The 14,427-nt window shown below is 45.8% G+C and overlaps 1 protein-coding gene across 9 annotated transcripts in view; it reads right to left on the bottom strand.

Annotated features, from left to right (window-relative positions):
• Positions 1-14,427, bottom strand: part of SRGAP2 (SLIT-ROBO Rho GTPase activating protein 2) — a 233,044-nt gene that overhangs the window by 41,974 nt on the left and 176,643 nt on the right. For all 9 annotated transcript variants that reach the window (XM_015535288.2, XM_015535289.2, XM_015535290.2 and 6 more), the window contains 4 exons: positions 13,736-13,933; positions 4,529-4,613; positions 1,774-1,801; positions 70-94 (listed from right to left, as the gene is read on the bottom strand). In XM_015535288.2, coding sequence (XP_015390774.1) covers positions 70-94; positions 1,774-1,801; positions 4,529-4,613; positions 13,736-13,933 — 336 coding nt within the window. The remainder of the gene's footprint in view (positions 1-69; positions 95-1,773; positions 1,802-4,528; positions 4,614-13,735; positions 13,934-14,427) is intronic.

Below are 14,427 nucleotides of genomic sequence, written 5' to 3'. Positions count from 1 at the left end.
GCTTCCATAAATGTCTATGGAACATAACATCTTCTCACCCGACCAGCCTGGCTCTTGCTGGGCCCTTACCTGCTTCCTCACGGTTGAGCTACGCCTGTGGTCGACCCCGCCAAATCAGACAGGACCGAACGAGCAACGGGGAGAAAAAAAGGAAAATGGGATTAGTGAAGCAAGTCACATTGTTCAGCTCAGTCGCAGTCCCAGAACCCTGGAGATCTCTGCACTCACTATCTTCCACCATTCAAAACTAGAATAGGAGGGAATAAAATATACTTGGGTGAGACAATAAGATTATCTCTCTGTCTGCAAGGAGACACTAGTAAACACCAAAGGAAGTCACAGTTTTCGTTCTTTTGGAAATCCTTAAGGAGCAATTTTCCTGGAGTTTAAAGGACAGAGCAGCCAGACTGGAAGGAACCTTGGCGATCCTTCAGGTGAATGCCTTTCAAACTCTTATCCCAGGGAATCGGACTCAGACACAATCCCCCAAGCACGGAGAACAGCGCTGCCCTGCCTTTAGTGAAGGTAAGTAAGGCCCAGAGCCTGGCTGCTGGGCTCCCTCTCCCCCTTCCACCAGGCCGCTCTAGAGGAACCTCTTTGGAATCATAGAGCTCCTTGGGTTTAGTGGAACATTCTTTCTTGTCTTATAGATGAGGGAACTGGACTTCGAAGGGGAGAAGAGAGCAGCCCAAGGTCACACAGCCTAAGGGAATTCAACTCAGCTTTTTTTTTTTTTTTTTTTCACTCCCATACAGTTTTCCACAGATACGGGACTTCAGGTGAACTTACATGAAGACTCTATCACCAAGAAGATATATCCTATGAAATTCCATGATCCTGGTTCCCTCCAGTCAACAAGACTGGTGTACTAATGAGATCTTTACTGTAATCCACAATGACAAAACGATGAAAGCCAAATGAAGCTATTTCTAAATAATGAGCCTGTAATTGTAAATGGCCTCATGATTATTGTGTGTGTGTTGGCAGATACAAGTGGTTGATATAATGGGCTAACCCAGGGTCTCTAAGGAGTCCAGCCCATTAAAGCTCTTTCCCTGGTTAAATCAGCACATTTTTAGGCATCTGAGAACAGCTGGCTGGCTGAACGCCTTGCTCTCCGCCAGCTCACGAGTTTTCTCATAGCAGCTACATGACTGGGAGGGAAAATATTTGGCTGGGGTCGGGGAGGGAGGGGAAGGTGGGGACAGATTGTGAGGGTTGCATACTTGTACAACAGGCAAGGATTTCTACCAATGCTGCTTGGCAAGCCAGTGCGATGTAGTATTTCATTATCCAGCAACAGTCACTAATTAGGGGCTGTCATCTTTTCCATGCATACGATCTCAGATCAAATGCTATCTTCTGATCTTCCTTCTCTGGGTCAGAGACTTCCCCCAAACCACATGCTGAAGTCTAGCAGCTAAGGTTAGGTTACCAGGACCCTCCAGAGTCGAACACTTCTTTTCCTCGCAAAAGCAGTGGCTTTGGGGAGTCTCTGGAAGTACTTCAGCGAATGAGAACTCCTTTATTCCGTTCCTCTCAGCTCTCTCCCCGAGTCACCACAGACCCCATTTCCACTTGAGGCCAGATGGGGTCAGCAAGGCGAAGGGAAGGAAGCAATCCCCGCCCTAGTCCCCTCCTTTGCAGAGTCATCCGAAGCCTTTGCACTTGAACTCCCCGGGCTCTTTCCCCTCTTTCCCGGGCTGGGCGGGACGGCTCTACCCCACGGGCCTCTCTTTATCCTTTCCCAGGGTTGCCCCGGGCCACACCTACCTGGCCAGACTGCAGTCTGTCCGCTGACCTGTTGGAAAGACAAAGGCAAAAAGCTCATGTTGAAGCAGAAGGGGCCAGAGTGGAAGACCTGCTGCCAGCAGTCACCTGAAATGCTCTGCCCGTCTTCCCTGAGAGCTGCCAGCATCACTGAGCATCGTGACTGGCCTTCTGGGCAAAAAAAGAAGAGAAATGCCCAGAGCCTCTTCCTGGGCAAGTGCTGTTTCTAATGCTTGTTCCCTGGGCTGCTGGTATGTCCCTAAAGCCTAGGGGTGTCAACCCCACTTCCCAAAGGGAAAACAGGGGTGGCTGTAGGGGAACAATAGCAAGGTGGATCATATTTTAGAGAACAGGTTACTAGAAGCCTTCCCAGAGGTGAAATCCAGCTTCTCTTCTGAGTGTGTGGGTGTGTGTGGGAGGAGGAAGGGAGGGGCTTGCTTGCTCCTGAGTAAGGAGCACGTGCATGCACACACACACACACACACACACACACACACGGTGAGGGCGGCAAGGGAAGAAGGAAGGAAGAATTGTTTGGGGGCAGGAGGGAGAAGATAAAGACATTCTAGTTTTAGATTCGTATGAAATTCTCTTAGGTTGGGCTGGGGTGGCAAGGGGAAATGAGATTTAATTGCTGTCAAACTGTGGTTCTCAATCCAACAGCAGGCCCTAATTTCAAGTGTAATGGGTCACAGCCAGCTTTAAAAAATGAATATCTTAAAGTTCATGAGAGGAATTCTTCTATTTTTAAAAAATACATGTGCCTAGGCACATGGGCCATGATGTAATCTATTTGCCTTCTTTGGACCCACAGTTAACCAAGCATGGTCTGTATTAGGCGTACGCTCGCTAAACCAGGGATGCCCCAAGCAGGTGCTGAGCTGGAGGAGATCATCATCCATGTTCCTGGAAAAACAGCTCCAAGGACTGGGGGAGGGCAGGGCTTTCTCTTGCCTTTAAAGGTTGCTAATTGTTGATTACACTTGGCTCATCCTGAGCAACATCCTCCCCCACCCCAACAGCCTCTCATTACTAAAGGCTCAGCTTTCATCTGCAAAAATATTATTCTGAGCCATTATTTTCAACATCTGTCCCATTTCCATTCTGGAATATTCATACACATCAATTATCCCTCTGTGGCAAGAACAAGGAGCTCTTGCATTATGGTGACAAATACATTCAGAAGGCAGGGACATGAAGACTTGCACACAGGAAGGTCTGCAGCTATTGTTTCCTTATTGCTAGAACTTGTCATCTTTAGATGGAGGCAATTTGCAGCGCTAACGAATGGTCACCAACCTCTGCCCCTCCACAGTAGCAAATCTGGCGTGTGTGTGTGTGTGTGTGTGTGCAAACCCATTCACACACACTCTCTCTTTCTCACACACACACATTCCCAAGGTCCTGCTCCCTATCTCATTTATGGGCTAGCTTGGATTATTTTAGCAAAAAAGAAATCGTGGTTCTAACTCGCTTCAAATAGTTCTGGGCTTTCTTTCCTCTGATTCCCTACGAAGCAATCTGATAACCCCAAAGTAATGATTTTCTATAAGTGAAGCTGAGATCTCAGTGCCCAAACCTGTTTTAGCCTGAGTCCCTTGGGTGGCGGGGAGGAAAGAGAACAGAAGTTACCTAACAGGCATTCTTTACATAAAAGAAAATGCCTTTACAATCACAAGATCAAAGATATCAGAGATAAAAAGAATTCATCACCTGGGGGAACTGTCCAGTGCAGGAGGAGGACAAGGCCAGAATGATGGGTGGGAGGCTCTGGTATGAAAAGTGTAGCTCTGATTCCTGAGGCTGATGAGCCAATGAGCGCCATATGCTTTTCTACACTCTGCAATTTGTCTGAAGAGCGCTCAAGAATTTGTTTTAAAATGTTAGACCCTTGTGCAGTTTCGCCTTTCGCTGGTGTTACCACATACTGCCTGTAGCTTCCTGGTCCCATTTTAAGTGACGAGATGTGCAGGGCGGGGAGGAGGGGCCAGGTATTCAGAGGCATCCCCAACCTGGGAATCCCATGAATCACAGGATGCTGAGAGCTAGGCAGGACCCGGGCAGGGTGCCCAAAACCCCAGGGAAGCTTCTCTTTCAACCTTCGCCTTCTGTTTGACAGCTGAGGAGAGAAAGTCCAGAGTGCCAGTCCAGTTCTCTGCTTTGCTACTTTCCAGGGTCTGGTTAAAATCATCCTTGATTCGTGGACGGGACAGGCCATTCAGTACCATGGCCTCTGCGTGGCTGAGGCAGAGAGGGCTGCCCCTTCGCACCAGGACCCTCCAAAGCAGAAGGAAACCGATGCCCTAACCGGACGCTACAGAAAGCGGCAGACTGTGGGTCCCTCCTGCCTTTGAGCAGCCTCTCCTCTCCTTGGAGCAGATGTGTTCTCATCCCACTGTCCCTGCCTTCCTGCCGCAGCCTCAGTCCTGCTACAGAGGAGCTGAGAGTTTTAACAAAGCGTCTGGAGAGCAAGTAACCCATCAGCCCTTTCCCCCAGGCGTGGCAGAGAAGGCGGACAGGGTGGAGAGCAGGCACGCTCCATTTAAACAAATAGATGATGCACATTAGTGCTTCATTAAGCACTGGCCTTCTCCCATTACTCAAGCAGTCACTGGGGCTGTGTGCTTCACATCAAACAGGCTAGGAAAAGAAATGCATTCGTATAACAAGATCAGGCCCACAGGGCTTAGTCGGGGAGGCTCAGGACCGGGCCTTCCCCCGCCCATCGCCAAACCTCCAGCAGAATTCCCATACTCACTTTCTCCCAGGGTTTTCTGGAGAAGGTCGTGCTTGGCTTGGAGCTTGGTGATGAGGTTCCTGCCCTCCAGGTACTCCTTCATTTTCTATAAGGGAGGAGGAGAAAAGCAATCAGACTCCTGAAGAAAAAAAAAACAACAACAGCCCAGATGCTCAGCTGTACAATTCCCTTTTTATAAGAGGGCATTTGGTTTCTGACCCAGTTTCTACTAGTTTCCTTTTTTATCTCTTTAAGGCCCTGCGCATCTGGACAGCTGCTGATTTCCACGGCGGACGAGTATCCCGGTTTGTGTTCTCCTGGGGGCCAGCCCCACATTGGCTAGTGTAAGAAACTGGCTCTTAGAGCCCCTCAGCCATCTCAGTTCCACTGAAGAACAGGGTGTTGGGGGCAGGGTGGATAGACTCACTGAGCCCAGATCCTCTTGGTGTGAGGACACACACCTGCCCCTTGTCACCTGCTCGGACGTCCAGCCCCACCCTGGCCCCTCCCAGGGTGCATTCCAACACATCAGGAGCAATGCCAAGGGCAGGCTCAGCCCCTGCCTGAGCTGCAAGCCAGCAAGCAGAGCATCTTTGTCTCCGCCGTCCCTTAATCAGCTTCCTCCTCTATTCTGCAGGGAGTCTTTGCGGAGAGCTTGAGGTTTCTGAGCTTTCGGGGAGAGGGGCTATACCACCCCCCACCCGTATATGCACATACCGGCACTTCCAAACACAACAGGAGGTTCTGGAAATGCGCTTCCATCTGCTCTAACCGTCAAAATGCAATTGCTGTGCTGGAGTTTCTGATCTGACCGCTCTCCACCCTCGTCTGCTCGGGGAGCGACTCTATTTCCCTGGACAATTCATCAGAGCTTCCAAACAACCCTATGAGCTACGATTATCACCGTCCCCATTTTACGGATGAGGGCACCAAGATTTGGAGAGATTAAACAGGTTGCTCAAGGTCAAACTGGGAGTGAGGGGTGGAGCCAGTATCCAGACACACGTGGTGTGACGATTCGGCGCGTGTGCTCAACCATCACGGTAGCGCACCCTCCGGGCATTAGGGCGCGCAGCGGAAGGGGAAGCCCAACAAAACTTCGCGGTATTAATTCTTTATACATGTGGAGCAGTTCAAGGGTTTTCGGAGTCCATTAGCACACACTCTCTCCCTTGCCTTGCTCAGGAACTCTGCAGAGCACACTGGGGAGGACATCGTTGTTCCCTTGTTACCGATAAGCTGATCGCGGGAGACGGGCGCTGAACTGCAGGTCACGGCCAGCCAGGAAGTGGTAGTGCCAGGCCTTCGGAGTCTTAACGCGGCATCTTTCTACTCTACCCTGCGGCCGCGCACGGGGCCCACCGTTGGCCTCGGTTGTCTCCTGCTGCCATGGCTCATCTGCAGGGTCAGGGGTCATCTGCCCTTGTCTACACTCAGGGGCGAGACGGCAGTGTTTCCCTGAGTATGATCCCTGAGCGACTCACTGGTGATACATGACACGGCGGAGGGGGTAACAGATAACACATTTTAAATCATAATACTTCTGTCCTTTCAAGGTATTAAACGAAAAGTATAATTCTACATCAAGCCTCTGATTTTAGGGCTATTACCACTTAGGATGAAGGCAGAAAAAAAAATGTGAAAAAAATGTGAGTTACTTTTACTCTGTACCTCTCTGTACAGTGTAAACTTTTCACCAAGAGTGTCGATTTCTTCTCTCTCTCTCTCTCATGTAGAAACAAAGAATAAGACCCTGCTTTCTCTGGGAGGCACATCCTGGCCCTCCCACGTTCACCGGGATGCCCCTGCGTGTGCCTTTGCGAATCTCACAAAGCCCTGGTCCAGAGGGCTTCTCACTCAGGGGTCTTTCTCCCCAGACTGCCCGTTCCCTGGGGTCAACGTCATTATTCTTTGCAATCCCTGATGCTTACTACCGCACCCAGTAGATAATAGACACCAATAAATGCTTGAAGAAGGAGTAAAGAAATGAAGAGCCTCACTCTCCTCTGCTAGAACCTTCCTCAGAGGCCACAATCCAAGCCCCCAAGTGTGCCCCTCCTCTCTAAATGAAGTATAAAACAAACAAAAACAAACCCTATGCCAAATCATTTCTGTTGCTTCACCCATGACCTGTTTCCTCAGCTCCTTTGTGCCTTTGCACGAGAACGTGTGCACGAGAACAGACTCCCTTGTCACCTTCCCCTTTCCATCTGTTCCAGCTGTCAGCTCACCTGCCGTCAGTCTTCCCTGGGTGATAGCCTAATCCCCAAGCAGCGCCTAACTGTGATGCTGGGAACAGGACTGCAGGGCCCAGGGGTGAAGAACCTTCAGGAAACAGCCAACGCTAACATCTGAATCCTCAAAGGCCCCTCTTTGGAAGGTTATCCCAGGAGACTCTCAAGGTTTCCTAATGAGGAAAAATTCCCCAAGAATTGTAACCCTTAAAACAAGCCCAGACTGCTCAGAAAACAGCCAAAATTCTCAAGGAGATGGATGCACTTTCCTCTCACTCGTATTTCTACTTGTGATTTTGGAAATCATTTTCTCACTCATGTCACAGTCTGAGAGTTAACTCTGACTGTCACTTGGTGAGCCATTAAAACAAATAACAATCTGATAAAGCCATATGATGGATTACCTCTTCAGGTTCCATGAAATCCTGCAGGATCAAAAACTATGTTGAGGTTGACCTGCATCCCTAATGGTGGAAATGACGGTTGGAAGTTTTCCATCTGGCTAAGCCGGGATGGCAGGGTAAAGTCATCCCAGAGTTCACGGGCACGTTATTTGTCACCTCCCTGTCCCCCACGTTAGTTAGCACTTGTCTGTATGGAACAGAAGCTGGGAGAAATAATCTGTGCTTGCTGGCAGAAGACTTCAGTTGCTGACCAGACACACAGAGAAAGGAGCCAAGGCAGCTGAAGGCAAGGAAGGCATAAGTGCCTTTTTTTTTTAAGTTTATTTATTTATTTAGAGAGACATAGAGGCAGCGTGAATGGCGGAGGGGCAGAGAGAGAGGGAGAAGAGACAGAATCCCAAGCAGGCTCTGAACCATCAGCACAGAGCCCAATGTGGGGCTCGAACTCATGAAACCATGAGATCATGACCTGAGCTGAAACCAAGAGTCCGATGCTTAACCACCAGACTGAACCACCCAGGTGCCCCAGGCATAAGTGGCTTTTTGATGACTTCTGGAGACCAGAAGGCCACGAAAAAAACTGTTATGCGTAATCTCAAAATCCCTTCTTTGGACAATAAGGGTCACTTTCCTTATTTAAAGTATGTTCCAACACAGGTAATTCCTTTCTTTCACTCCTTCCCCTGCACCTTGCTCCCCTCCCCAAATATCCGAAAGTAAAGTCACTAACCTTCGATTTTCATTGATGGAGGAGAAAAGAAAGGGCAGGGTTTTCTTCTAGATCACCAAAATGAAACCAAGTTCCCAATACACAGTTCAACCAGAGCCATTACCCTCCCTCCAAATTTTACATTCAATATCATAAAAACTAAGAATTTCTTCAAAAAGTAGGAAGGGAGGCAAACAGTCTTTTGGGTGGTTTGGTTTTATTTGCCACTGTGAGCCTTCAATTCAGTTTTTATGGTCTCATTAATTTATTTCTTAATAATTCCTAACTGGTTATTACCGGTCAGTGATGAGTTTTATTTACTGAAAAGTATTAATGTAACAGTTTTTCTTTCTGAGCCCTTCCTCCTTGACAGACATTTTTGTCGTAGTAAAATGAAAGAGTCTGAGTTGGGATATTGTTGTCCTACTGCTTACCTTGGGCAAGTCACTTAACCCCCAGTGTCTTAGTTTCCCCATCTGAAAAATGGGGATAATAATTTATTTTTTCCCAAGGTCGTTTGAAGATGAAATGGGAAAACAAGCATGCCCATGATTATTAGCATATGGTCAGCCAACCAGCCAGCAGTCAACAGTATTCCTTGTACCTGACTCACCTGCTCAGATAACCTAAAAACAGTCCTCCCTCAACTTCTTTGCTTTGTGCTAATCCATAAGACAACTGGTTTCTGGCCTTAAAAAAAAAAAAAAAACCAAAAAAAAAAAAAAAAACAGGAAAGGAAAAAGAAAGAGGCACTAGAATGCTTTTCAAATTTAACTTAAAATACCTCTTCCTTTTAATACGATGGCAGTATAGAACTCACGGACCTTGTTATGCCTTGGATTTAATCTGTGTGAAGTGTCCACCTGCTGCAAAGGAGTGGGGTGGGTGGGAAGAATGAACTGTGTCTACCCAGCCCCGTGCACAGAGAGACACAAATGTCATTGTGGGGTGGCTGCCTCCCCACCATCCAGGCACACTGACATTTCTCTCCTCTTGTCAATTTTTAAAGCAGGAAACGGCTGTCAGACAGAATATGTAACACAGCAAACCTGTAAACGGGAGCACATCTCCCACTTTAATTGATAGGGCAGGGGCTAAGTAGGTACCGACTTAGCACGCATTTCCTGAGTGCCTGCAGGAGAATATCAAGATCAAAAAGGATCTTCGGGGCACCTGGGTGGCTCGGTTGACTAAGCGTCCGACTCCTGATACTGGTTCAGATCCTGATCACAGTCGTGAGATCGAGACCCGTGTCAGGCTCTGTGCTGACAGCGTGAAGCCTGCTTGGGATTCTCTCCTCCTCTCTGCCCCTTCCCTGCTCTCATGTGCTCTCTCTCAAAAGTAAATAAATAAACATTAAAAAAAAAAAAGATCAAAAAAGATCTTGGACCACATCAAATCTAGGGGTCTAGATGGCCAAGGTGCATCTCCTCTCCTACTACCTTACCAGCTCTGTCCCCAAGAATTCAGGCAGTCTATCTTTGTTCATTTTATCAGCCGTGAACTTTAACTCCTTCTTTACGCCATCCCCTACACCAAAACCCCATACTCCAACCCCCGTACAAGGAAATACTTAGGAGAAATGTCAGCCTTATAGGCTTTGACAGTCCTCAGCTAAACAGAGAGCATCACGACCCACGAGAATTGGCAGGGAATTGGTTAGATAAATGATGGTACATCCATTCATATATTGGAATTCTGTGTAGCAATTAAAAAAGGAGGCAGGGGTGCCTGGGTGGTTCAGTCAGTTAAGGGGCTGACTCTTCGTTTTGGCTCAGGTCATAAGATCATGTTTGTGGGTTCGAGCCCCGCCAAGGGCTCTGTGCTGACAGCAGGGAGCCTGCATGGGATTCTCTGTCTCCCCCTCTCTCTGTACCTCCCCACTTGTGCTCGCTCTCTCTCTCTCTCTCAAAAATAAATAAGCATTAAAAAATAAATACATAAAAAATTAAAAAGGAGGTAGATGTCTTTGGACTAATATGAAAAGAATATCCAAAAAAACAAAAATTAAGTGAAAAAAGGAAAGTGAAGAACAGTATGAGTGGTATACTTCCTTTTTAAAAAATGTTTACTTATTTATTTTGAGATGAGGGGGAGGGGCAAAAAGAGGGAGAGAGAGAATCCCAAGCAGGTTCCTCCCTGTCAGCACAGACCCAGACATGGGACTCAATCCCACGAACCATGAGATCATGAGATCATGACCTGAGCTGATATCAAGAGTTGGACGCTTAACCAACTGAGCCACGGCACCCCAAGTGATACAGTACCTCTTTTTGTATTCTCCTTATTTGATTTCATGGTATTTCTTTTTTAAAAAAATATTTTTAATGTTTATTTATTTTTGAGAGAGAGAGTGAGCAGGGGAGGGGCAGGAAGAAGGGACAGAGGACCCGAAGCAGGCTTTGTGCTGACAGCAGACAGCCCGATGTGGGGCTCAAACCCAGGAACCATTAGATCATGGCCTGAGCCGAAGTCGGAGGCTTAACCAACTGAGCCACGCAGGCACCCTGATTTCATGATATTTCTAATGTAATTTTATTGCATTAAAGGATATGTCAGTTGTTGCCTATGCATAGGCTACCTCTGGAAGGACACAGAAGAAACTGGTTTCAATCACTGGCAGAGGAGAGAGGAAGTGAGGGTCAGAGATGGGTAGAAGCTTGACTTTTTCTGTATGCTCTTTTGAATTCTTTGCACTTTAAATTAAAAAAAAATTTTTTTAACAACCCCTGTAAAAAAAAGGAATGGGATAAAAAGTTGACGTTGCTGGATTGTGTGTTATGAAAGACGAGTGACACAAACCCAAGCAGATCAGGAAACATGGCTTCACTCAGAGCAAAAGAGGGGATAAAGCTGCTGGGATGTTTCTGAGCCTTTCCTTTACCTCAGCTCTTCAGCAGAGAGTAGAGAAGAAAGCCAGCGGCCTGAGGCCAGGTGACCAGAGTTCTAGTTTTAGCCCTTGCTGAGTCCCTTGGAACAGCTACCCAATTTCTCTGCATTTGGGTTCTTTCTTTTAATCTTTCAGCTGAGAAGGTTTTTGTTAGATGTTTTCTAAAAATCACTTCAAGCTTTTCTACTCCGTGCTTATTTTCTTGGGACTCCTGCAAACAGCTGACCTTTATAGGACGTGCTACAAACTTCCAATTGATGTCATCTGGGCAGATCAATCTGATGACAGCTGAGAATGGCCCCATAGCAGCCCCCCAACTTTCCAAAAGAAGGGAGCTTCTAGAATGCGTTCCTCTGATGTTTTCCAAGGGTCCAGAGAAAACCAGGGGCAACGTTTATGAAGGCAAGAGACTAGGAAACGCCTGTCCGCGGGCTTTGTACGGTTTGGCAAGTGCAGGCAGCCACGCTGATACGCACCCCCTTTATTAAATGTCCATTTCACCACCCCCCAAAAAGCCTTGTTATCATGAAATGAATTACTTGATGCATTCCAAGCCCAGTCACGAAAATGCTGAACTCTCTTGTAAATCCATTATTACCCAACCCTAGACAAAAAGTGTTTCTGTTAGCCAAGGAAATTGCACACAATTTTGGTAAGTAGCGCTCTGGCCACAAAAGACGGGAAGTGGGCTAGGGGACATCAAGGGCATTCAGACAGAGATGAATGGGTGGGCAAGGTTTGAGAGGCCACCTGTTTGACTATGGTTGTCCCTGCTCTTACTAAAGGTCAACTTTGAATACACATGTCATAGCTTCATTGAAAGCCAAAAACTAATTCTGACGGGCTCAAATACAGATTTTTATGTCCCAAATTCCTTATTTAATAAAAAAAAAAAAAAAATGGAAATCTTCTGCAATGTAATGAAATTTGGTTATTAAGGAGTGTTATATCTAAGCAGTCCAGATAGACCAGCTAAACAATCCTATTATTAAAAGCCTCTAGAGTGTTCAACAACCTCCCGAGATAAGAAAGCTTGGGGTGGCAACACAGCCTTCATGATAGACAAGAAGTTCTCATCCTGTCCAGCCCAGTCTTCGTATGCCTTTATGCTTTGCACAGACTGCTCTCTCTCTCTCCTCAAGGAAGGCCATTCTCCTCTTGACTCCCTGCCTGGTTCACTCATCCCCCAAGATCAAGCACAAAAGTCACTTTGTGTGCAAGGTTTCCCCAACTCCATCCATCCTGGTTGCCATTCATGTATTTGTGCAGGTATGCGTTGCTAATTTCTTACTTTATTTTTTTGATTGCAGAAATCAATCTATCGTAACTGTTTGGAAACATATGAAACGAAAACGAAAGTTCTTCCTTCAGACGGCCAATCCTATCATCCCCCTCTTCACCTCCTACCCTCGGCCTTCCTGATGTTAGTTAGCACGGTATCTGGCACATTGAAGATCCTTGATAAATTATCAAAGAGTAATCCAATAATGACTAATGAAGAAGTTAATAATGCTTGTGGGGATAATAGATATTCAGCATTTATGGAGCATTAGCTAAATATTTTACAAAAATGAATGAATGAGCCAAAGCATTGTTCCATTATGTCCCTATGTAGATTTTAGTATTTTACTCATAAATATATTTAAAGAATGTTATGATGAAATGAATTAGAAAAATATTAATCACTTGCTAAATGAAAGCAGATTGTAAAACAATATGCACAGCAGTATCCCCTTTTTTGTAATAAATTATAAATATATACTCACATATATGTTTCTTGTCCAGAGAAAAAAACAGGAAAGGAATATATCCTAATACTGTCATCTCAAGGTAGTACGATTATGGATGATTTTTATTTGCTCTTTTTTGTTTCTATATTTATATCTTAACCATGCTTTGCTTCATATAACAAGAAAAAAGTTATTTTAAAAGAACAATACTGTTCAATCACTCCTTTTCAACAGTCTTTTCCAGGATTTAAAAAAAAAAAATCAAAAGAATTCTTAGTTTAACTAAGTAAAAAAACATTTCTTTTTTTAGAAAAGATAGCAAATCACTAGTGTTCTTAATGGAGAAAGGGCAGTGTTCAAAGAAGAATTAAACAAATTGTTCCAGTTGGAGGAAAAATTCAATTTACTGCATGCAGACTGTGTTTCTTGACTGAAAAACAAGTTAATTCCTCTCATTCAGAATCAGTATGCATATTCACTGGCTATATTTCATCTCACATCTGCAAATTTAATTTCTCCTTTCTTGGTTGTCAGAAGATTAGAAAATAAATTTTAGCTCAGGCAATGAATCCTACTTGGCAAGCTCAAAATAACTTAATTATTAAAAAGCAGCACCAAAGACCAGCCAGCAACCTTCCAAAGGGCTGTTAACACTACTTAAAGGAAATAGGGTCTATTTGTCTTAAAGAAGACTGGGAGATATAACAAATAACAAAATAACAATGTTTTGAAATTCCCTGCAAACCAACAATGCTGCACATGACCTGTCCTTCTGAATTTTAGCCATCATTATGAAAGATAATTTCCCATCAACAAAAATTATAAAATAAGGTCATCGCACCACCTACAAGAGATTATAGGCTTAAAAAAAAACAAAACAAAACAAGATATGTGCTGGCCAGAATATTTGGATGTAGTTCCCAAGAACCAAGAAATGAAGTCCTCCTTTTGTGACACTCTATAGCTGAGAAGGAAACTTTCCAACAGAAGCCTACCAGCTGCTTTAAAAATTCTTTAAAAAAATAATCGTCCTGATGGTGTACTTGGGAGCACCTTTCTCTTGGGGAGGAGGGGAGGCGTCCCTGTTAGACACATTCAACTTGTAGATATCTGTGTCTTTAAGTGTAGAAATGGTCTCTGAATATGCCCACATCCAAATCAAGATATTCAAAGACTACCCTTTCAACACCTGACAGGGACTCTGGGTTCCGAGTCCCCCCGTGAGCTGCAGGGGATCCTCAAGAGCCATTGGCCCCCTCACCGTGAAATAGAACTGCTCGGTCTCTTGCTGGTTGGCTCTCCTTTTAGCGATGCTGGGCTTGCTCATGAAGGTTTCTGAGACCGTGGACTTGACGGATTCCATAGAGTTGCTGTACTGGAAGCAGTCAGACACATCAAAATCCTCGACGGTCACAATGTCCTGGATGGTCTGCAGAGTGGCCTCCATTGTCTTCTTTACCTGCCGCGACAAGGGGCAACGTACTGCATGAGGGGCAGGTTGTGGAAGAGCAGGTAATGGGGGAGTTTGGAGCTGTGGGAGGGGCGGCTGGAGGGTACAGGGGCTGCCGTCGGGAGGTGCAGCCCCATTTCCCACCCGACAGCGCTGAGTGAATGAGAGCCATTGCACGGGCTTGGCTATACAATGCTCCTCTCTCAGGTGAGGACCTAAAAACCACCCCCCCGTTCATGCTGTGTATTTGACCCAACTGTTTTGGTGAATGTTTGCTTTTTAAATTTAATATTAGCTCTTGGCTATAATGGAAGTGCTACTGGAGAGAATAAAACAAACCCAAACCAACCCCATGATGTAAAGAGCTAGTTAAGATATGAGACGGGCCTGGTCCCGCAACGCCCCAGGTTCTGTTTCAACAAATCAGTGAATTCGTTTCCCCATTTGCCAAGGAAGTGACCCATCCCCAGTCCTTCCTGATCTTCCTGACTGACTGAGATGCC

The sequence above is a fragment of the Panthera tigris genome, chromosome F3, assembly GCF_018350195.1.
Source record: "Panthera tigris isolate Pti1 chromosome F3, P.tigris_Pti1_mat1.1, whole genome shotgun sequence".
NCBI lineage: Eukaryota > Metazoa > Chordata > Mammalia > Carnivora > Felidae > Panthera > Panthera tigris.
This window is presented reverse-complemented; position numbering and strand designations above follow the sequence as displayed.